Here is a 23,740-nt window from a genome sequence, read left to right on the forward strand (position 1 = left end):
GTTGTAATATGTTGCTAGTAATGTCTTCTAGCATCTTGGATCAAATATGGGTTTGAAATCTGGGTCTGATGGAGTTTTGGGTGGGTGGGTAGGGGACACTACACAAAGGATATTAAGAAGAAGAAGAAAACAGAAGTTGATATTAGTTATGGCGACAACTGAAACAAACACAAAAATCACAAACCGATCGATTTTTCTTGTCTCTTCGCTTCCTCCTCCACCCTCTAACAAAGCTTGGCCAATCTTTTATTCAATCTTCTTCAACTTAACAAAATCTACCTTAGTTACATGCTCGCCTTTATTTTACATGCACACACACTCTCTCCCTCACTAGATTGATTAGCAGCTACCTACTGCCACTGGAGTGCCTTTAATGGAGCTAGAATCATACCTAAGAGGACTGGAGTGCCTCCTTGGTCCAACCGGGGAAGCAGCGAATGACAACTGCTTTTTTACAGACGTCACTAATCGCGATTTTTACTTTTTATGTTTATTTATTTTTTATTTTTTATCCTTATCATTAAATAAAGTTAGTGTAGGGTTTTTCATTAAAATGCAAAGATTTGAAGTCATTTTCATTAGTTTTCATTTAAAAAAAAAGGTTTACCAAACACTTAACAACTTTATTTTACAACTGTTTATTCTCACAACATAGCAGAAGTTTTTTTAAAAAGCACATCAATACTAAACTAGCCCTTAGTGAAGGAAAGATATCACAAATCCGTGGTAGCAATATTAAACTTGGGACTATTGATCTATCGGGTTCTACTCCCGGTGGTGAAAAATCTTTTTTTAATTAATTATTAAGCTCTATAAAAATCCATGGATTTATAAATCCATTAAAGTATCTTAAATTCTCAATCGAATACACCCCCCAAGTCTTGTGTGTTGTGATATAGTGTGGGAAGGATCATGTCGTGTATATTAATTAACCAGTCAGAAGAAGTCACGTGTCTATTAAGAGAGAGAAAATTGAGAAAAGAAAAAACCCAACGGCCCATAATCCCCATTATCCAGCCAATCTTACCCGCCCTAAACCCAGCTTAACCCCTTTCTTCTTCTCGTCTTCTCCAGCCTTCACAAAGCATCACCAGGCATATATACCCAGCTCACCCGCCGTAAACCCCGCTCACACTTCACAAAGCATCACCAGCTGCGCCACAAGCCACCGTCCACGCCCTTCTCTCTTTCCTCCAATTCCGCGCTTGAGCTGCCGATAATTTCAGGTAATTTATCTAAAACACTATTTAAAATTTCTGGGTTTATCGATTAATTGTGTATTTGTGCTATGATTTGTATCAGTTTTTTAATTTTTTTATTGACTGAATTAGATTAATTCATGTTTGTTCTGATTAGAAAGCTTGATTTTTTACTGGTTAGCTTGAAGCTTGAAGCTTTAGTTCTTCAGGTACCTTCGTGTTTTCGTTGAGTTAAGGTATATTCAGATTCGTGAAATTCCTCTCCTTCAACCTTTGCATGTTGGATTTCACATCAACAGCATCTCCCTATAACCCAGGAGCTTTGTTCGGATTCATGCTTTCCGACGGTAATTGGACGATTCCTCGGACGCTCTGAAACGATTCCTACCGTATTGACCTATTCCATGTCAAAATCTGCTTTAGAAAAATTGTCATGATTTTGTCTAATCCAATTTAACCATTAGAAATTTTGACTGGGGACTGCAATTTCATCTGCCCCAAACAAATAGATTCTTTTTAATCTGAATTTAGAAAATTATATTCGAATTTGTTTTACATCTGATTCAGTTGGATTTAGGGGTTGTGTTTTAGTGTTTCCTGGCCTGAGTTGTATATCAAGAAAAAAGAGTGATTTTTTTTGGATCGTAAAGAGTTCATCATGATCATAGACATGAGTCTGATATTATAAGTAAGATGCCGAGTCCTCTTGCATTCATATAATTACATTTGTGAGCTGCTTTTCTGGGTTTTTGTTGATTTTTTTGCTTATCTGGTATATACAAGAAGAGTGACACCGCCACAAACATTATCAGTTTATACATGAAAAACATAACACTTGGGCCAATCTAACCATTTATTTTGAGTACATCACATCAGCAAAGTAATATAACATATGAAAACGAGGTTTTTTCAAGTCAATTTTTGTTGGCATGTTGTTGTTCATGTAAGTGTTGATTGATAAATGCGAGTGCTTTTGTCATAGAAGAAGAAGAATAGTATGTATGCTATGAGTCTGAGAACTCAGACATATGAATTGTATGGAGGTAATCAACAATTATGTGACTGTTTTTTTTGCTAAAAAATTGTGACTTTTTGATATATTGTTCATTACGAAACAAAGAAGAATAGGAAGAAATTGTAATATATGATCTCTAACTATTCGACTTTGTTCCAAGCAATATTGTTTGGTGAAATAGTTGTGTTAAGATATTGGAGAAAATTAAAAATATTTAAAATTCATTTTGAGGTGGTTGTTATTCTCCAGGTGAAATCAGCGTACCAATTCTCAACATCAATGGTGACATATGAAGCAGGGCATTAATTGTTCAAAAAAGCCCAACAAAACTCCAAGCAGCCCAATTCTGAAAACCCAAAACCCTCCCGACTTAAATCCTCTTTTTTTTTTTTTGGCGACTTGGATCTCTGCATGGCTGACGCTCTCTCACCGGAACCCGAACTCTACTCACCACAACCGCACCAAAACACTCCAAACAGTCCAAGCAAACTGAACTGCCGCAAAAGAAAGTCCGACAATGATGAAACTCACCCCGCAGTGCCTCCCCATGTTCAAAAACTTCTCAAACGAATCGTTTTGTCCCTGAGCAAGCCCTCCTATCTCCTTGATGTCGGCTCCACAAGACCCCGAGCCGAGCACCGTGCCCGGCTCACCAAGCTCCTGCGGAAGCTTGTCAAGCAGCGCAACTGGGTCGAAGCCAGCGGAGTCCTGAGCGTGTTGTTGGAAGGCAGCCGGAAAGACAGGTCGCCGGCGAACAACCGGTTCAAGTATTGGGTAATGAGATTAAAGTGTGAAGCTTTCTGGGCTTTAATTGGTGTTCGAAATTGAATAGTAGTAAATTAGAAGAAGCCCTCTGATAATTATAAGTTTTATCGAAAAACACTTTGAAGGCTCAATTAGGGAAAAAAAAAACCCATCATTATCCACTTTTCATGCTCTAATTGAGTTCTTAGGTGGTTTTTTTTCATAAAGTATTGAATTTTAAGTGTTTTTATCTAGGGAGAAATAGCCCATTGAATAATTTGATTGTTTTGAGAATAACCCTTTAGCAGTGATAATTTTATTGTTGGTTTTTGGTAATGTATTTTAGGTTTTGATGGAAATGCTTGAGCATTTGGATTCCAATGCTTATAAGGTTATGGAAGCTTATGCTGTTTGGGAGGGGAGGAATGCGATGGCAGGTTACTCGCCTGAGGTTTGTTTTATATTCGCTATGATTTTACCTGGCTTATGCATTTAATTTCGGTATATATTTATACTGATTACTCATACTTTCTTTTTGTTGAGCAGTACCGGTATGCGCTTCAACTGGAGCGTATTACTTTGTTGATTACTGAAGGAAATTACGATGAGCATGCCCATCACTCTACCGTGATGTATGTATGAGTCTTATATTTTCACTCCTTTGCAGCTTTCTGCATATGGTAGCAATTTCTGTACTGTTATCCTATTGAATGCTGTTTTTGCTAGTTCATCATTCACAACATTGAATCAGGAAACCCATGTGTTATGTATTTGAGTAATGCTGCATTTGACTTGCATTTTTATGATTTCTCAAGAAATTTTTGGCCGTTCTTTATCTTTACTCAATAGAGGCAATGAATAGAACAAACAATTTTTTATCAGGGTATCATCCAACCCTTTGACTTATGATTCTCTTGTTTCCTTTTGACAACGTGTTGTGTGTGTCCAAATTTTTTAAAGTTACATGTTGAGTTTGCTACTTTTAGAAAGAATTTTCTGATAACTAAATTTTCTCTCTTTTTTGAATTGTACTTGAACTTGTTATGTAAGTAGGGAAACGTATACTTTTTTTTGTGTTCCCACTATGCCATGCTTTATTTCTAGAATTTTATTTTCCTGTGTCTCTGTTGTGTCTCTTTGCATCTCACGTCTGTAATTCATTTTCATGTAGTTTTTATATCCTTGATATTTGTTATAGGTGGACTTTCTCTGCCACTTTTATTTGGCTAAGTACAGACATTAACAAACAAAAGACAAAATTGGCTTGTTGGTTAGCAGAAATGAGTCTTCAATTTTCCGTATTAGTTTTGAATTACCTTTTCCTTTTTTTTATCTGATTTAGGCTGCAAATATGGTGGCTTTTAAGAGATACCATATGCAAGACATCACCTAATCAATTATATTTGTTTTTTCTTCCAGTCTCACACAATTAAAGGAGTTTGGAAATGAACCACTGTTAATGATGATTGTAGGATTGGCATACCAGCAACTGTGGTATTCCAATCTTCCAAATGAAATGAAATGGAGGGAGTCCGACCAGTTTTACACTGCGAGGGAATCAAATGAACTACTTCCACACTCAGAGGGGCATTATGCAGGTAATACTCACGAGGCTGGTACTGGCATTCAATGTGGTTCAGAGACCTCTGTAATGAATGATAAAGTATCATATATTGGTGCCGACGGTGGCATACATAGAGATATATCTATGGGGGTCGATGACATGGAGATAGAAAATTCTCAACCAAACTTTGGGACCCAAAGTTTCTATGCGGACCCTGATGAAGATACAGAAAATGAAAATGATGGTGAAATGCAGTATGCTCCCGTTTTTGAAGCCCTTGGTGAGTAACCAGTTTCCTGCATTCTCTCATTTGATGTTATGTGTTAGGCTTTCAATCGTTGAATTTCTTTCTTTGTATAAGGAAATATAAACATTGTCCCTTATCTCATCCATATTCATGATGAAGAGTTTCTGTAAATGCAGTTGCTATAAAGGGGGAAGGTATAAGTTTTATAATCTAGTTCCAGCTGATTTAAATTAGCACAGTTCAAAATAGTACATGCGTTGTTTAGTCTGCTAGTCTTGACTACAATTACCAGATACTGGTTGTAACGAGAATGCGTCCATTACTCAACGTATTGTATGTGCGCGTTTGTAGTACACATCTGTTACTTTTACTAACAATTAACAAATAATTGTTTCCATTCACTCTGTATTTTCTTAGGTGTTTATTAACTTCCTAAGTATATTTTTGTTCTATTCGTTATTGTGGACATATATGATATATACCTGATTTGTCATTCATTATTTCAGAGGGCTTGGAATCTCTGTTACTTCCCATACGATTGCCAGAATCTACAGATAGGGAGGATTTCATGAATTCACAGACGACAATTTTTAATGACACTTTTAGGAGTGCAGTGAAGTATTTAAGGCTAGCTCTTCACTCCACGCCCCCAGTATTGCAGGCCTTGCTTCCTTTGGTACAGGTAAAAATTTGTTCTAGTAAAGTAAGAACATTATCTTAATATGATTTTTATAAAATTCTAGTTGCTAATGTTATGGCAACCCTATTATAATTTTTATTAATGTACTTAAGTACCAAGTGATATAGTTGTAGCTTATGGTACCCTGCCAAAACTCAAGTACTCTCTTCTCAGGCTTTTTCTTTATGTGGTAGCTGTTGCTGATTGGAGGTCAAGTAAAAGAAGCCCTCAATGAGATTGAAAACTGCTGTAGTCCAAATACTGCACTGCCAATTCGGTACTGATTTCTTTGGCAAATTTCTTTTTTATCTCTGATTGTGAATGTGAATTGAATATATAAGTTAGAAAGCGCACCAGATGAATGGAAATTAATAGGAAATTCTACTAAATTGATTCTAGAAAACATGGGATAAAAGGTGAAATGACTGTATAGGATTTGACTAATGATTGCTGCAGTGGCGGTTGGTCATAGCAGTGAAGTTGGAGGTGGTGATACTGGTAATACGTTAATAAATGACTAATTGGTGCTAACTTGTCACTAGGATGAAGAAGTTGAATGAAATAACAATGACAGCACCGAAAGAAATGATTGCAAGAAATTGAAAATAAAATCAAGGAGCTTAACAAAAATCAAGGGCAGAAATGTCTCTTTGTATAGGAATAAGGCACACTTTATTTGGAAAACAGCATTTACAATCTCAAAATAATGTTTTCTTCAAAGAAGAAAAACAGAGTAAGCATACTTATTCGACTCCGGACTGGTTTCCTGGTCTTTGTCGATTAGTTGGGTAATGGTTTTCTAAGTTAAGAAACTGGCGGCAAGCTGGTTCTGAGTTAGTCTGGTCAGACAAGTCGGGTAGGTCTGGTTTTCTGAACAGCGCTAAAAGGTCAACATTGGCTTCACTACAGCAGCTCTGGTAGAAAGTAGATCCTAGGAATTCCTTCTTCAAAAGTCTTACAATTACTAACAGTTGTGTTGTTAAAGTGATGGCTTTTCTGGTGATGTGTTTTTTTTTTCCCCTGCTATGAGACACTGTATTAACATGTTATCATTTAGGTAATCTCGTTCTTGAGCATTATAACTTATCTTGAATTTTGGTTAGATTAGTTGAAACAAAATACGCTGTCTGCTTACAGCAGTTGTAAAAAAAATGACCATGTATTAGAGTCTGAATTTCAGGACTTTTGATTTTTTTTTTTTTTTTTTTTTAAGCAATTTTTACCATTCAACATTTGCATGTTAAAGTTCCTATATTGGACCCTCATTGGTGAAGTTGGATCTCTTTTTGTAAAAATAACTAATGACTTAAGGTAGTGTATGTTGTTGAACCGAACTTTGAATGGGCGGAATCACGATTACAAGAAAGACATCGGTATCAACCATCCTTTTGATGGAGTGACATTGTATAGGAATGCTTATTTGTGGTTTTGGTTTTGGTCAACCAAACCTGGAGTATTCCCATGGAATATGGATGCGCATTCTATTCCAAGGTTCATTCCAATAATTCAAATACTACCTCATTTCTAAATATTTGCTTAACTTTTTGTTGCTTTAGTTCTGTTTGTGAGATATGGATTTATTTTCTCATGCTAGTTATTACTCTATGGTCTTGTCACCAATCACACGACAGTAAAGATTTAATGTGTACACGTTGGGCAGATTAAGGGCTACACTTTTGGAGCAATTTGATCGTTACAACAGCGCCCTTCTTTCTACCTGTTTTGAGGATGTCTTAAAGAATGATCCAACCTGTTACGATTCATTGGCAAAACTTGTTCAACTGCATCAAAATGGTACGTGATTTTTCTCAGCTTGTTCATATGCCCATTATTCTTGCAAACAGACAGAACACTAACATTACATGCTGATCATGTAATTATATATATTTCACATTCATGTAATTAGAAAAGATATATCGTCTGAGGAGCAATCTTATAAATTCATGGGTTCTCTCTAGCTCAGTTAACGGAGCATTTCGAGAATTCTTCATTTCTCTTAAGTCAGACAATTCTCTTAAAGAAATAAACCTAAAGAATAAAATGTCTCAAGATGTAAAACCCCTTATCGAGCGTTTAGAAATTTTTGAAGTTACTTTGAGGATTGACATGATTACATCTCCTTAGCTAGAACTTTTTCTTTTTACTAGTAAAAGGTTTTTGTAGAACACGTAATTTATTTGTTGCTGTTCCAATTGTTAAAATCCCTTTGAACCCGTCTAATCCCACTAGTCGCTTTGAACTTCACATGGTTTGGAATTGAAACCAAGTTTCTTGTAAGTATATGACCAGAATTCCCTAGGTGCCAACTTCTCCATTATACAGATAATTTCTATTTTCTTCATTTTCTCAAATCCCTGATCATTTTGCTGTGGAACTTAATAGTCTTCCTCATTTTCTAAGTTTTCAAGGTTTTAAATGTCTCGTCGACTTACAAAATCGGTTTGTGACTAACAATAAACTTGGTCCTATTTCCGAGAATCCTGGAAATCCTTTGTCTCTCTGTCTTTGGTCTTTTTGGGCTATATATTTTTAGGAATTAATACACCTCTTGTTTATGTAGTTTATCTCATTCTTTTGAAAAGACACTGTACTTCATCGTATTGATTAACTTTATTTTGACACTCACGAACAAAATGTTTTATATGAACTTTTTTATAATTTAAGAGAAACTATTGTTTCAAATGCAGATGAATATAGTCTCGAGAGTCTACTGGAAATGATAGCTTTGCATTTAGATGCAACCTATGCAGACTACAACACCTGGAGAGAATTTGCTTTATGTTTCCTGAAGCTTTCTCAGTATGATGAGGACCGAATGTCCGTGTGTCTGAACGGAAATGAAGGTGAACATAAAGAACACTACTCCGTTTGTTTCAATAGGACCCCCAAAATGTTTATAGAGGGAAAATCTGGAGAGAGTTGGAGATTTCGCTGCAGATGGTGGCGTACACGTCATTTCAGCCACCAGACGCTAACCTCGGAGATTGCAACGGGTGAGTTGCAGCTCTTAACTTACAAAGCATCGTGCGCGGTGCATATGTACGGGTCAGAGTTTTCGTACTTTGTGGATGCTTATGCCAGTTTAGAGAAAGAAAATGAGAGGGATTTGCTCATGTTTTTGCAGACCAACATTCAAAATTCAGCTAGAATACAATCAAACTTTGAACAGAGAAGTAGATGAGTTTATGGAGACGAAGCCTGATCATATTTTGTAACTCTTTTGTTTCCTTGCAGCTCAAGCAATCAAAATCAAGATATCATTCTTTTATTAATCTATTTATATTAGTGAAATCGAAAAGTGCATTGAATCTCCTAGTTGTGCCTGAAAAGGTCATGAAGCTCAATTTTTACGCTAGTGACATGTTTACTTGGAATGGGAGAAGTCATAAATCGGGAGAGGGAAAGACGGTTATTGGATCGACTAATTCCCAATAATTGATTAATTCATGATTTTTTAGGTATTTTAGTATAAACTTTAATGTGGAATTCGCCCTTTTCTTTAATTTCCATGTGCATCAATAAACATTGGAAGTCAAGACTTGAAAATTGGAATAATTTCAATACCTGTGTTGTTTTAGTATCAGAAAAATTAATACTCAAAGCAAGGTTTTACATAAGTTTTAATTAATTATCATGTCATATCAAACAAGAAAATATACCACAACACGCTCGGCACCATTCATTTAAATGCAACACCTACAAAGCTCACATGACCCAAGACACGTGATTTTACGGAGGCTTGCCAGAGGGGTTGAGGTGTGGAAGGTTGCAGAGATCCACAAGGCTCATGAAGACTCTTCAATAATGGAGACTTTGCCGTGCTTGGGAGCACCAAAGTCCAAACCCATTAGTGCAGAGTCCATGACAAGAACCTAATTCTATAACAGCATATCGACCCAAGAGATGCATATTCTCCTTTCTTGCATCAAGACATATATTTCCCATGTACCTATTCATGTTGCAACTCATCTTACCTTAGTTTTTATCCGTAGGTTAGAAAAATGATTTCATTTCACTCCTTTAACCGTTGAAAATAGGGGAAGGGGATCCTTTCCGGATCCCTTTCATCAAATACATCAATCTGGACCTTTAAATTTTGATTCAACGGCTAAAGTTATTATAACTTTCAAAGAATACCCCATGTTTTTAACCATTTGATCAAATTTAAAAGGTCCGAATTTATGAATTTGATGGAAGGAATCCGAAGCCTTTCCGAAAATAAGGTATTTCTTGCGCCTCCTATTATCCATAGGACAGTATCAATCCATTGATTTACCCGTTGGAAATAAGCAGTTTCTGAAACATCCTTTTACCCGGCATAAATAAGAGACAGCCTTCACCCTTCATAAAAACGAGCCAACATCGTATGAATAGGGGGGAAGACACCATAGTCAGCTGCACGCAAAAGAGAAAACCTCTTCTCCAGCTGCTGGAAATCTCTCTTGCCTACTGCAAGCCTCCTGCACCAGTCACAAGCCCAGCCTCAAGTTGCCCACTCTCCTTCCTCCAATTCTTTCCTTTCCATCAACGGTAAAAAACAGCCAAATCCACAAACCAAGCCTCAAGTTCCCCATTTTCCTATACATAAAACTCAACCACCATGGCCGAACTCATCCATCGTTAAAAAAACTTAAGCCGAGTCAACACCAAGCATTGTCTTATTTGATAAACTTGTGGATCTTTAGCTCCCACAACTCAAACTCTCATGCCAAACCTTTTTCGGCATTAATTAAGCACCTTAAGGAACCACTTCAACAACAACCGTAAGAAATTCGACGAACACTGAAAGCATTTATTTCAACAGAAGATCGACCCAAAAAATGGTGATTTTGGGTGGGTTTTTTTCTTTTAATTTTATTCATTTCTATTTAAGATGTATTCAATTGAGAATTTGAGAGATTTTAATTGATTTATAAATCCATGGAGTTAAAGGAAGTTTAATTAATTTATAGAGAATCCATTAATTTTTTTATTCAATTCTCTCGAAATCTCAGTAGCTAAATGAAATTTTTTTTAATGCTTAAATTGCACTACGAAATCTCTCAATTTCCTTTAAATTCCTCAACTTTTAAAAATTCTTTAAAATAAATTCTTAATTGAATATATATGAAATATTATAAATTTCTTTGAAATCCTAATTGAATACATCTAGATTTCTAAGGATTTTAATAAATTATTTTAAAATCCTAATTAACTACACGTTGAATTTCAAAGAATTACTTAAAATCATAATTGAATAGCTTTAAATTCATTAAAAATTTAAATAATATGGTTGTAAATAATTAAATTATTAATTAAATATTGATTAACATTCTTGTTTCTTATTAATGATAAATCGAGTTTGGTTTAAAATTTTAATTTTTTCTAAAATTATCCGAAAGAAAATATAATTTAAAAGTGAAATGGCAGTTTAGCCCATCATTGTCACCGCCAGCAGAAAACTCATGTAGACGCTGTCCTTCCCCTTTTCACACAATCCCTCCTCCGTTTGTTCCATGCCTCCGAGTCGCTCTTCCAATTGAATAAATCGGGACACAATTCGACTCGGAGAACCAGAACCAAACCCAACCCCCGAGTCGAATTTGTAATTTGTGAGGGAGGAGGGCAGCCATGGCATACAGGGCTGACGATGACTACGACTATCTGTTCAAGGTAGTGCTGATTGGCGACTCCGGCGTCGGAAAATCGAACCTTTTGTCGAGATTCACGCGTAACGAGTTCAGCCTCGAGTCGAAGTCGACGATCGGCGTCGAGTTTGCCACTCGGAGTATCCACGTTGATGAGAAGATCGTCAAGGCCCAGATTTGGGACACCGCTGGCCAAGAAAGGTTTTTAACTTTTTCGCCGAATTCAAAATTCGATCATTTCAATCCGTTTGTATTTTTTGTTGTTCTTGTTATGGGATTTGAGTAACTGGGTGATTGAGTGCTGAAAAAATGTGGGTAAATGGGTAATTGGGTGCTGAGAAAATGTGGGAAAACTGAAGGGAATGTTTAGATTTTTTCGTTCGCCATACGAGTCGAGATCTGTCGACCAATTGGGTTTTTGTTTTTGTTTTTGTTTTCGCGTTATTGTTGCAATGCTGAACAGAATCTGATATTGCTGTAAGATCACTGCTGAATTTGAACATGTTTAGTTCTGCTTGGTTCATTGCAGAAGGACTGTTGGACATTATAAGTAGGTTATTGGTAAGTGTAAAATGTCTCCTGTGCCGTCAGATGTAAATTCAACAAGGGATTCTAATGTGGCTCTATGTTCGGAATAGTGTGTTTTTGGAAATGATATCGGTACTGAATATTCATTGCTTTCCTTATGCGAAGCAGATATGGTCTTTAGTTTGTGTTGCAGGACTTTTTCGGTAGCAGATTAGAAGTATTTGAGATATAGTTAGGTTGCAGGGCAGTTAAAATTTTGTTTATTTGATGTTGGTCTTGGTTGTGAATTGTGAGTGATGATTGCCTGAATGTTTAAGTTTTGAGTAATTCTTTCTTTTGTTGAAGGTACCGTGCAATTACAAGTGCATACTACCGAGGAGCTGTTGGCGCTTTGCTTGTCTATGACGTCACCCGGCATGTGACATTTGAGAATGTTGAAAGATGGTTGAAGGAGCTACGGGATCACACAGACTCCAATATCGTGATAATGCTAGTGGGCAACAAGGCTGACCTGCGTCACCTTCGTGCTGTGTCTGTTGAGGATGCCAAGGCCTTCGCTGAGAGGGAAAACACCTTTTTTATGGAGACATCAGCACTCGAGTCTATGAACGTTGAAAATGCGTTCACTGAAGTCCTAACACAAATATACCATGTAGTCAGCCGGAAAGCACTAGAGGTAGGAGATGATTCTGCAGCATTGCCCAAGGGACAGACCATAAATGTCGGAAACAAGGATGACGTTTCTGCTGTTAAGAAAGCTGGTTGCTGTTCTGCCTAATCGTGAGGGCGATAGGTCAATCTTAAGGGTGTCGTCTTCTCATTTTGCTGCCCCTAAAGTTTCAGGATTTGTACCTGTCAACTCATGGAGTTTGTCATGAACTTTTTACTGTATGGTATTGCCTGAGTTTTTTAGGGTTGGCTTATAGTTTTGGAGTCAAAAGAAATGTCACAGCTTCCGTCTTATGTCAATTTTTTTATTAATTTACCTACGGCCCTCTCGCAAAATCTCGTGCTTCATCTTTTGTTGGTACTTTTGTTTGTTCTAGTTTAGGTATAGTTTCTGGATAATTTTTTTGAAGTTTTTTGAAATGGGTCCAAAGTAACTAAAAATTTGACCTATTTCAAAAGTCAAAAATCACTAAAAATTGGACCTATTTCAAAAGGTAGTCTATAAAATTAGACCTATTTCAAATTTTCCCAATTTTTTTTGTATCGGATGGATGCTTAGTTAAATGTAGGATGAATTTAGCTTCCCTTTTATGGCCCAATTAAGGGTGCATTTTTCTCGTCACCCTCAACGGTGGTAATGCTCACTACTCTATTTGTTACCATTGAATAAGTTTAAATTTTAAGATTTTTGTATATCTATTACATAGATTTCGAAATTTAAATAGTGTGATGCGCATTACAGCAAAATAATCTCCCCCAAGCAAATTGCCAATCGAGAAGGTTTAACACCATGACACGATGCGGATTTAAGGATTCCGAAGTTTTACACCACAACACACATCTAAGTTCACCCAACAAGTTTTTTTAAGTGTGTTAAAGCCAATTCTACCCTGCCATCACGTCGACGTCCGTGTCGGCGTCAGATTCACCGACCAGCCTGACACCGGCATCCTCCCTCTCTCTAAAGCGAACAAGGATTCTCTCTTTTTTTTTTTTTCTCTCATCTTCTGTTTGAATGCTCAAGATTTCATCTTTGTAGAGACGGAAAAAAAAAAGTAAAGAGAGAACAAAAAAAATGTGAGAGGAGTGGAGGGAGGAGGAGGATCCTCATCCCATTTGAGGGGTCGTTTGATATCGTAGGGATCGTAGTGAAGAAGCTCAATTCCAATTCATAACTTAACTCAGGAAAGGAAGGGGCGAGAGAGAGAGAGAGAGAGAGAGAGAGAGGGAGAGGGTGGGATCGTATATAGTTGACACAGCTTGAGATTAATAACGAACAATTAACAAAGACATTAAATTGTCACTCCAAACATAATCATAATTCAGCGTCGATCATTTTTCGTCGACAAAGATGAATTATTGAAAAAAAATAAACAAGAAGTTGACACTAACGAACAAGAATGTGGCTTAATTACCGAGAGTAATACAGCAGGACGCAGAATTATAAAATAAAATAATGGTTTTGAAAAGAAAGTCTGTACAACTTTGATAGATACATGACCAATGTTTTGGAAAGCCAACAAATAAACAAGCTGGATGGTAACAGTTGGTCGATATATATATATATTTTATATGCCGATGCATATACAAAAATATATAACAAAATAAAGTTAGTTGAAAGAACAAAGGAAGAGTCCTTTGTACTTCAACTATCACCCCTTCTATACATTCTTCCTCCCTGTGTTCAACGCTTCGGATTTGCAGATGGGGCAGACATTTTTCACAAGCAACCACTTCTTCAAGCAACTTGCATGATACTCGTGTCCGCAGCGGAGAACTCCTATCTTCTCGCGGTTCTTATAATTATCCTGTAAAATCGCGAATGCAACGATGGTGAATAGATCAGCAATGTCAAATCTTAAACGGTGAATACTGTCGAGATAAAAAAATATGTTGTAATTCTAACGAGTTTTATGGTACCTGGCATATAATGCAGGAATCGGCTTCCTTCTCTGGGGATCCAGCATCTTCGAGGTTTAAATTAATAGAAGATGATAAATAAGACCTTGTCTTTAGTTGTTTTCTAATGGTATCCTCTGACAACCCAGTGCTTACATGGCCAATCTGCTCCCCCAATGCAAGAAGCTCCTGCAATTGAAAGTGGAGTTTTCAGGTTAAAACTTTGCTGAAGCAGCAGAACCATTGGAATAACAGAATAACAGTGGTAGGAACATAAATATATCTGAGAATCCATCGGTACAACTAAGGAACTCTTTTTATCTTTTGCTTATCTGCATGATTCAGTTATACCTTGATGTATCTATACGAACAAGTAGGTAACAATGGAACTACTTCAATTTACCTCATATGACATGTCCTCTATGTCCAACCGCATATCTCTGTGCTGGTCCGTAAAGCTGCCATAAAAGTTTGGAACATCTACTATGACACCCTCCTACAAAAAAGCACCAAAAAGGTTAAGCCAAATATAATCTGAAACGTAGCTGGTAAATACTAAATACTTACACCATATACTTCCAAATAACAGCAAACAATATATATATATATATATATAGAGAGAGAGAGAGAGAGAGAGAGAGAAAGCGAGCAAGTGAGAGAAAGATTACATCAGCCTGAAGAACTCTGAAGTGGGGAAGGTTCTGGTGTCTTAAAGCTGCCTCGGGAATAACTCCTTGGTGTGGCCTATATATCCTAAAGCCATTTGAGGGAATAGATCCTGGTTGCCTACGACCAATCTCCAAACCATTCTGAGAAGGATTCATGGTGCTGCGCGAGGAACTTGCAGGTAATCTATATGAAGCTGGTGTGGCACCCTGGGGGTTAAAATTAAGGTTGCGGCCTCTTAATCCTTGCATGGGTGGTGCTACGTGCTGATTATGATGGCGGTGGCTGAGCGGAGGAGGATGCTGGAGAATAGAGGAACTTCTATTGCTAGATGAATCATGATATCTTTGCATACCCATGTTCCCGCTGTCGATAGAACCTACTGTAACATTACCCCCTGAGAGAATGAGCAACAGAGGGAACGAGCTCCAATTAATACATAACAAACCGATCATTAAATCAAGACACATACATGCGTTTCCTTTATTTGATCATATGTTCTAACAGAAACAGAGTTTCCACAGAAAATAGGCATAATACCGAGAGCATGTACTAGGATGGAAACTGATCAAATTTAATGTTCAAAATTGTGAAACTATGTTCTTTCCAGAAAATAAATAAATACGGAAACAAATTTTGAAAATTTCCTACAAAAAAGATAAGCTTCTGCTTTTAATGCATAGGAGCAAATTGCAAGAGCAACTGAAACACCTTTCTGACATTAAATGACCTACGTAGAGATACAAATAGGAATCCAATTACAAGACAAGAAAATACAAACAAGTACTGACCGTGCATAAAAGGAATAGTAGGAACTTGATTCCAGGATGAAGAGCTTCCATCTCCACTGTTACTACTTAAATGTTGGTCCAACCAGAGAGTTCCAGCTGGCTGAAAGCGCTGACCTGCATAATTTGCTTGATTCAGATGGTTATGGTCATGCGTCATAACAGAATCAAGCCCAGTTGTAGCTGATCTGTTCCTCATACTACTCTGAGGTCCTGCTTCCATAATTGGTGGATTCCCAGTTCCCGCATACTGAGGCAAGGCATAATTTACAGCATCCATTACAGCAACTCCATCAGGATTCCTCATATTCAAAGGAGGCACTGAAGAACTAGGGGTTGCAGAGGCATTAAAATATTGAAAATTCCCTGGTAGGCGTTCAGGGTTTTTTCTCTTGTACGGACCTCGGGGATCATCCATGATGCGACTATTTCTATCATACTCGTCTGCAGAAATTCCAAGGACTCCATAATGGCCAGAAGATGGCGAAGGATCAGAAGCCCCGTGACTAAGAGGAACAGGTAACACCCCAGTACTAGATGAAGGGGTCATGTATGAATAGTAATAGTTGGCTGGAGTTGCAACACCCAAATCAACATTATGTTGATGATGCTGAACACTGTACTGGGTCATCCTATAGAATGCGGCATTATCATAATGCTCCGGTAAATGTTGGGCATCAAAACTAGTAGTGCTCCCTGAAGCTGTTACCATTGTGTGAACATTGTGCTGTTGGATACTAGAAGCGCCCCCAAAATGGACAGAGGGTGGGGGACAGAGATAATCTTCCCCTTGTTGACTCATTTCCAAATCAATCATCTGACTAGGGCATAACATATTTCTTTGCCCCATTGAAGTCACAAATAATCCCTTCCCAGCCAAGGTATCTACAAAAATCAGTCAGATGAAATGTTAGGAGATTATAGTACATGGAACAAGTCAATAACGAAAATTTTGATATATATAGTCTACCCGCTCCACGGGGAGCAAGGAGTTCCAGGGTTAACCAATTTTTTAGGTCCACTTCAAATTGTAATTCAATTATCCAAACTGTACATTTTTTTGTGTGTCCATTTAAGGATCATCCCAGCCAAAAATAATCCAAACATGTAATCACTTAACCATTACAATTATTTTAGTGTTTATAGACGATCCAGTGTCCATCTAGCTGGAAAGTTGGTTGGCTGTAGAATTCATCACTCCCCATGGAGCGGTTGAACAGGTCTACATGTTATATCCTCCGACCTTCGAACTTTAGCTCTTAATTTCTTTGCTATCCTTTACAAATGATTTAGTTATATATACATATCTTTGAAAAATAGAAATAAGGTCATATAGTCTTCTAGAGTAGGAAGTTCAAGTCTTGTACCAACAATATTGCCTCCACATCATATCCCGTAAACGATACAAAGAAGTCTTATCCATGACTTTGTCGAAACAAACTCCATATGTAACCACTGTCAGACCAAGTAAAAAGCTTCCCCATTATGGATTAACCCATCTGCAAAAGAATCCCACCCCATCATACATGTTAAGTGTAGCATTGATCTCATCGTCACAAACCATCCGTTCTTTTTCAACTCTAACCTAGGATCTTTATACTCACCTCACCCTTCCCATGCCACTTGAGATAAGGCTCATGTGAGTAAACAATACACTCCAAATCAATATAGTCGGCAGCTACATGCGAATAATCATAATTATGAGATTATATGAGCTACGAAAATAATAAGAATGAGTCGTATATTGACAAACCTCGTGAAGAAAGAAAATCAAGCAACAGAAAATACAATACCACCAAACAATCTAACATTTACATAATAAAAAAAGCAACATGCAGATGATAACTTCAACAAACTTGGTGTTGGTTCCATAAATTCGTGTTCTATAAATATATATGATTTATAAGTTACCAACTATTTTTGCTCATCCAGTTTAAAGGGGGGCAATTATATGTAACATATATCTAAAATTTAAGTTTTTTATGGTTTCTTTGACTTTCCTAAGAAAATCAGAAGAACCCAAATTTATTTTAATAAAAAACAAATAAATTCCGCAAACTCTAAGAAATAAATTTAACACAAGTACAAGATTACGTGGCTTATTATCATAAACAAAGGGATTATATTCGAAGAACCACCGAATTTCTTCAAAAGGTTCATGCAAAGGAAAAAAAAAAAAAACCCAATTCAATTACAAGATTAAACAAACGAAATCATCCAAATTGTAATCGGAAAGAGCAAAAAACCCTAGAGCTCAAATTAAACGCTAACGGCCATAAAAGCTTCAAAATTTTCAGCAAGCAAAGAGAAAATCGTGAAAAAGTTCGAGAATTTCAGAGAAATCGGCGTAGAAAATAAACCTCACCGAAACGAAAACCGATCAAAGCAAAGCGAGATGAAGAGGGTCCTCCCAGATAGAGAGCAGAGAGAGAGAATTGGGTTTTCAATATAATTGGGAGAGAGAGGGGGAGAGAGAGAGAAGGAGAGAGAGAATTGAAATTCTGGGTATTCTTCTTTATATTCAGGATAGAAGGAATATTTATGTTATATACGGTTTTATGGCTCTGGATTCCTAATTCTGACCGTTTATAATTTAAGTTTTCAAAAAGGAAATTTTTATTTATTTTTATTGTTTTCGTTGTTTTTGTTCCAGTTTTTCTTTGGTCATTATTTTAAAATCCAGTTATGACGTGAAAAATATGGTGATGACGGTGTGCATGCTTAGGTGGTTCTGTTTTTATTAGCTAATTAGGTTTATTAAAATCTAATTATTTTATTGGTTTTCCTAATTGAATTTTGTATTTTTTTAATGGAGATTTTTACTTACTCGATAACAACCTCAGTTTTCTGTATCTTGAAGGCAAGTTACAGACAATCGACCTGTTAAGGCCCAACTCATGCACTCAATTTTGCACCCTTATCTGTTTTTTTTATTTTTTTTTTTCAATTTTAGAAAAGCGATATTATCTACACTAAAGTGGTAGGATTAGCCTTAGAATGAGTTAGCAATGATATGGTTCAAATTCGTTTTTGACGATAATCAAACTTAAAACCTCTCACTTATCTTTTTAGGACAAAAATTAATGTCTTAATTGTTCGTTAAATTGCACGTACTTTAAAACTCTAATGTTCCATACACGTACGTATATGTATTATTTTCATTCATTTTCAATAATATATATATAATTTGTGTTTTTATACATATTTTTAAGTATTATTACAAAAATATAAATAAATACAAAATTAAATATATTAAATTTAAAAAAAAGGTCAATTTTTTCAAAGTGTGTGAGAAAATTTTTTATTTTTTGTTTTTGAAATAGAAGGAGAGAGGAAGAGAGTGATAGAGAATGTGGGAGTGGGATTTTTTATTTTTTAATTAGAGATATGTTAGGATTATATGTATGTGAGGTTTTGAAAAAAAAAAAAAAGCAAAATTCAGTTGTGTGAAATTACATTTTTGCCACATATTTCTTATTCATGTTCTGTTTTAATTAGAGAGTTAAACTGGTAATTTCATATGATTTTAGTTGACAATGAATGTTTTATTAATTAGTAGAGATAATATATGTACTATACTCATTCCATATTTTACTAACTTAGAATATTTTGAAACTAGTTTGTATTTGATTTTGTGATGCCAATATCTTTGAATCAAAGGAAGATTTTATTAGTTGATTTATGTCATTTGCTATTGCGTTTGTTTATAAATTTTTTTGTAATTTTTGTTCAATAATCTTACGTACTTAGTAATACGAAAAATAGACAGTTTTGTCTGTCAATAAAGATAAATTACCATAACATGATTAGTCGCACCAAGGTATCAAATTGATCGCAAATATTTACCGTCTTTGCATCTTGTAATTGAACCTAAGAGATCCTCTAATTGAATAGAATAGTTACGACTAGACCAAAAGTCAGTTAGATACAAGTAAAGTTATCTCATATACGAGTGCAATTTACATTTATATTATACAATATTTTCGTAAAGATAAATGTATAGTGCAATCAGAGCAGATAATTCTACATATATTTAAATAATTTTGGAGTAAAATTCTTTCCGACGTGACAAGACAAGTTTCCCCTCATGTGTGCATAGTTGACAGCTCCCACCACCACCCATGGTATTGAATTATGGTCGAATATCCACATGTCAACAAAAAACAATGGACATCAATTCAACAAAATGATGTAGCCCTTCAAAAGACGAATGAGGGTTCTGATTTTCTTTGTGAAGATTCTTAAATTGTGTCCGTTTATTGTACATTGTACAGTTAATTTTTGTCATGTATTGTTCACGTTTAATTTTAAATAAAAGTATTTAAAATAATTTTTGACCACACAATGTACGATGAATGGACACGATTTGAAGATTCCTAAAATCCTCACAAAGAGAATCCAGAGAGTATCCTCATTCTCAAATGACATCGAATTAAGAAGATGGATTACCTTTTGAGGGTGGCATTAGGTATATTTAAGGCTTGTGTAAAATTGCTTTTAAAATAGTTGAAAGTGTTTTTTGTGAAAATGTTTTTAGATTAATTTTTAGTAAAAATGCAAGTGAATTTTGAAAAAACATTTAAAGTGTTTCCTCCAAAAAACAAGTAAATGATGTTTTTTTGCATAAAGCACTTTAAGTGCTTTTGGAACATAAAAAACATTTTCTCTAAAAAAAAAAAATTCACACATTTTAATAGCACTTCTAAACTAATCCTTCCACTCACACTTCAATCAATCCCACATGGCCTAAAATAATCACTAATTATCTTTTCTTTAATTAATTTTGTTTTAACAAAAACAATGTTAAAACACTAAATCATGGGTGACTCAGTGGTTGGAGATGAATTACAAGTCCTTATTCCCATGGTATGTCCTAGGTTCGATTCCTACCGCTGGTGAATCGCACAATAGTGGCCAAGAGGAAGCTGAAATGCCTCTGTGAGTCTTCCCAGCTTCCAGAAGAGTGAACTGTAGTGGCAAACCAATTGGTCCCTTCTAAAAAAAATTTAATCATGAACACTTTGGTAACCAATAAAACCCACTTCCAACTCATTAACTATATAAAAAATATATAGAATTGTTGACCTAATCAGCCACAAAAAGAGACGGAAACTTAAAAACAAAAACGCTTTTGTTGTGCTTCGTATTCTCTAAGTCATCCTCTTCACCAAGCCGCCGTTTTTTGGTTTTTAGGTCAGAAGTGTGTGATCCATTTTTACTTTCAATTTTGGTCAGAGCTCAGAAATCATAAATCGTTAATGCTTTTGACTCCCCCTATCATAACTTTTTTCTAATGTGGTATACAAAAATATGAGAGGGAGAGAGAGAGAGAGACAAGAATAAATTAAAGGGTACAGATACATTGTTATGTGGCATCGTGTGGTAATGAAATAATGATACATGAACAAAAATGTATACATATCCTTACTTTATTGACACGAAACGTTATTGAAAATGTAAATGTACACGAAATGTCACATCATCCAAAAATTTCAACAAAGATTACAAGATAAGAAAGAAATTGAAGGTTCAAAATGGCAAAGGAATATTCCTCACAATCTTTCATACGGGAATAAATTGCGGCTTTTGTCATATGGTCCACTCTCTTTTGTGAAGATGGATTTTCTGTCCTTCTATTTTCATATTTTTTTTATGACCTTCTGTGATGTGTGGTTACAGTTAAGTCACATCAACATTTTATATTAGTTTTTTATAGAAATAATAAAATATAAAGTAACAGAAATATAAAACGTTGACGTTGCTTAACCGTGACCACACAAACAGGAAGAGTAGATAATCCACCTCCCTCTTTTGTCATGTGGGCCCATTAAGCTTGAACTTATTTATATCTTGTTCTTTGGTTATAATTAAGGGAAATAATTTTTGCACTCAAATTCTTTCATGCGTTACTTTTTTTTCTATAGCTTTTGGAGTGACTAAACGAAAAAAGAACAAAGCAACAAAAATATTAAAGGGTCTGCAGAAGAAAAGTGTACGAAATTATTTTCCTGATGTTAGAGTATTAAACTACGAATTTTATGACATAATTAGTTTTTTTAAGTACAACGATATATTTTACACTAATAGAAGGGGAGAGTCGGCTAAGCCACACTATAGACAACATAATTTGATATCGAATTTGTCATACATGAGATTCGAACCTAAGACCTCTCGTTTACAAGTGAAGAGAAATATTATCAGACTGTAGTACTAAGTGGCTATAGAATGTTTACTTAACATGAATGGAAAAAATAATGAATTGGAGAATTTTGGAATCGGGAAGTAAGGAAAGAAAATTAGATCAAGCAGTCCCCTTAATTGATATTTGATTATGAAATTTAAAGGAAAACTCACACTTTCTCTAATTTCATGTGCATTAGCAAACACAGAGAAGACGAAGACATGTTTATTTACGTGGTATGGAGATGAGAAAAATGCATATTGTATGGCAATACTCTCTGAAATGATTCTAAATATCTATATTTTAGTAAACACGAGAAACTTAAGAATGAAAATGATTCCAAAACCTACTAAACGTGTTATTCATGTCATCTTTAAATTAAACCATCAACCCCTTTTATAAAGATATGATTAGACTCTTTGCATAATTTGATGAAACCACCATTAGCCCACCAATTATACTCTACCAAGATATATGATTAATTTCTAAGAGCATGTTTGGTATTCTACTTAAATCTAAATTTTTAAACTCAAAAATAAATTTTAAGTTTTAGACTTTGAATATTTGTTTGGTAGGACTATTTAAAAAACAAAACAAAACAAAAAAAAAAAAAAAAAAAAACCCTGCTCAAACATCAAAAGTGAATTTTTAGAGTTTTTAAACTCATACACAATACTTTATTCTCTCCAAATATTTGATGTGCACTCTATTTTTTTTTTTAATTTCTTTCTCTTTGCTCCGACACTCCTCTCCTATTTCTTTCTCCTCTCTTTTCTCTTTATCCTCCTCTCATTCGATGCTCTCTTTGTCTTTCCTACGATATTCTCTCTCTCTCTCTCTCTCCACTTTTTCCCATCTCTCTTTGGATTTCTATGTCCAATTGATGTTACCGATTCCATTGTACAATGATTTTTTTATTGTTAAATTTAAAAAATAATTTTGAATCTCATACCAAAAAAGTTTTTAAGTCTTAAAATAAATTGTTCTTAAATGGTAAATTTGAATCATATTATCACTAGCTCATTGTGAGGCTAAGCACATCTTATCTTCCTTAGTGTAGATAATATCGTTTGTTCAAAAATAAAAAATAAAATAAAATAAAATTGTTCTTAAGATATATTCTTAAAAAATATTTTGAGAAATAATAAATTTTTTTTAACAGGATGCCAAACCTACCCTAAACTTTTCAGATTTAAAATAGATTCTTTTTAATCCAATTCATCTTAGCTTTAAATGGTGAAAGAGACAAATAATGAATTAAAAATCATGATTAATCAGGAGTTTGATTACCTCTACTTTAAGTTTAACCATACAAAAAGAACACTAGAATTCCTCTCTTTTCTTTTCTCTTCCTTTCTTAGGCAGCCTAACTACCCCAATTTTTAATTATTATAATCATGTCATCAAATTTGGTCCAAACCCATAAACACTGTTCATGAGATTTTTTTTAAGAATTATTTTTATCCAAAATGGTCCAATCGATTGGTATAACTCTTTATTTTAGTCATTGACAATGAAAATTGATGAACGTAGTCTTCGAGTTTGTTAACTGTAAATTTTTTTGGTCACTCCGTAAAAAATTTGTCAAATATTCTCATTAAATTGTCATATGAACAACCCCATGATCACCTTTTTAAGATTATTTGTGTCAAACCAACTCATCCACTTAACGAGAATATTGACAGATTTTTTTAAGAACCAAAATGATTCACAGTAAACAAAATTAGGACCAATTCTATTGATTTTCATTGTCAAAGATTGAAATGAAGAGTTATATCAATATCAATAACCATTTTAGCTAAAAAAAACTTTTTTTAACTGCAATACGTTATACATACTATATATATATATTATTAAATTAAACATAATTGTTCAATCCATGTTGGACCCTAACAAAGTATAACGTTCCACCAAAATCTTCACTAACACCTTCC

The 23,740-nt window shown here is 35.1% G+C and overlaps 3 protein-coding genes across 7 annotated transcripts; 2 read left to right on the plus strand and 1 right to left on the minus strand.

The window, feature by feature from the left end:
- The first annotated feature begins 1,034 nt into the window (after nt 1-1,034).
- Nucleotides 1,035-8,739, plus strand: LOC103928804. Of its 3 annotated transcripts, none has more exons than XM_048585610.1 (10): nt 1,035-1,226; nt 1,381-1,546; nt 2,464-2,988; nt 3,305-3,409; nt 3,505-3,590; nt 4,378-4,802; nt 5,276-5,451; nt 5,643-5,725; nt 7,109-7,242; nt 8,136-8,739. In XM_048585610.1, the coding sequence occupies exons 3-10, from the start codon at nt 2,626-2,628 to the stop codon at nt 8,627-8,629; spliced, it is 1,866 nt and encodes a 621-aa protein (XP_048441567.1). In that variant the 5' UTR covers nt 1,035-1,226; nt 1,381-1,546; nt 2,464-2,625; the 3' UTR covers nt 8,630-8,739. The 3 variants fall into 3 exon arrangements, with proteins under 3 accessions (XP_048441567.1, XP_048441568.1, XP_009336165.2); XM_048585611.1 differs by having other exon boundaries at nt 1,409-1,546; XM_009337890.3 differs by lacking the exon at nt 1,381-1,546.
- A 2,124-nt stretch (nt 8,740-10,863) lies between these two features.
- On the plus strand, nt 10,864-12,592 carry LOC103928803 (ras-related protein RABA1f-like). The gene is made up of 2 exons (XM_009337889.3): nt 10,864-11,276; nt 11,949-12,592. Exons 1-2 carry the CDS (start codon nt 11,059-11,061, stop codon nt 12,379-12,381), a joined length of 651 nt encoding a protein of 216 aa, XP_009336164.2. The 5' UTR covers nt 10,864-11,058; the 3' UTR covers nt 12,382-12,592.
- Nucleotides 12,593-13,664: 1,072 nt separating this feature from the next.
- On the minus strand, nt 13,665-18,268 carry LOC103928805 (probable E3 ubiquitin-protein ligase ZFP1). 3 transcript variants are annotated; one of them, XM_048585698.1, is made up of 8 exons: nt 17,991-18,268; nt 17,230-17,303; nt 16,993-17,124; nt 15,629-16,510; nt 14,840-15,234; nt 14,575-14,667; nt 14,193-14,360; nt 13,665-14,080 (listed from the first exon to the last, which is right to left on the minus strand). In XM_048585698.1, exons 4-8 carry the CDS (start codon nt 16,473-16,475, stop codon nt 13,934-13,936), a joined length of 1,650 nt encoding a protein of 549 aa, XP_048441655.1. In that variant the 5' UTR covers nt 16,476-16,510; nt 16,993-17,124; nt 17,230-17,303; nt 17,991-18,268; the 3' UTR covers nt 13,665-13,933. The 3 variants fall into 3 exon arrangements, with proteins under 3 accessions (XP_048441655.1, XP_018498430.2, XP_048441654.1); XM_018642914.2 differs by lacking the exons at nt 16,993-17,124; nt 17,230-17,303 and having other exon boundaries at nt 17,991-18,267; XM_048585697.1 differs by lacking the exons at nt 16,993-17,124; nt 17,230-17,303; nt 17,991-18,268 and adding an exon at nt 17,726-17,783 and having other exon boundaries at nt 15,629-16,512.
- Between the last annotated feature and the right edge of the window lie 5,472 nt (nt 18,269-23,740).

Source organism: the organism of the source record quoted next, unplaced genomic scaffold (assembly GCF_019419815.1).
Source record: "Pyrus x bretschneideri cultivar Hongxiangsu unplaced genomic scaffold, Pyrus_bretschneideri_v1 Contig23, whole genome shotgun sequence".
Classification (NCBI taxonomy): domain Eukaryota; kingdom Viridiplantae; phylum Streptophyta; class Magnoliopsida; order Rosales; family Rosaceae; genus Pyrus; species Pyrus x bretschneideri.

Excerpts from the sequence above, each read along its gene's own strand:
- LOC103928803 (XM_009337889.3), top strand. The coding sequence starts at position 11,059 with ATGGCATACAGGGCTGACGATGACTACGACTATCTGTTCAAGGTAGTG. Across the intron at positions 11,277-11,948 it reads GACACCGCTGGCCAAGAAAG|GTACCGTGCAATTACAAGTG; the intron begins GTTTTTAACTTT and ends CTTTTGTTGAAG.
- LOC103928805 (XM_048585698.1), bottom strand. The coding sequence starts at position 16,475 with ATGGGGCAAAGAAATATGTTATGCCCTAGTCAGATGATTGATTTGGAA. Across the intron at positions 15,235-15,628 it reads TACTATTCCTTTTATGCACG|GGGGTAATGTTACAGTAGGT; the intron begins GTCAGTACTTGT and ends TCATTCTCTCAG. Across the intron at positions 14,361-14,574 it reads TAGAGGACATGTCATATGAG|GAGCTTCTTGCATTGGGGGA; the intron begins GTAAATTGAAGT and ends TTTCAATTGCAG.
- LOC103928804 (XM_048585610.1), top strand. The coding sequence starts at position 2,626 with ATGGCTGACGCTCTCTCACCGGAACCCGAACTCTACTCACCACAACCG. Across the intron at positions 3,591-4,377 it reads GCCCATCACTCTACCGTGAT|TCTCACACAATTAAAGGAGT; the intron begins GTATGTATGAGT and ends TTTTTCTTCCAG. Across the intron at positions 5,452-5,642 it reads CCTTGCTTCCTTTGGTACAG|CTGTTGCTGATTGGAGGTCA; the intron begins GTAAAAATTTGT and ends TTTATGTGGTAG.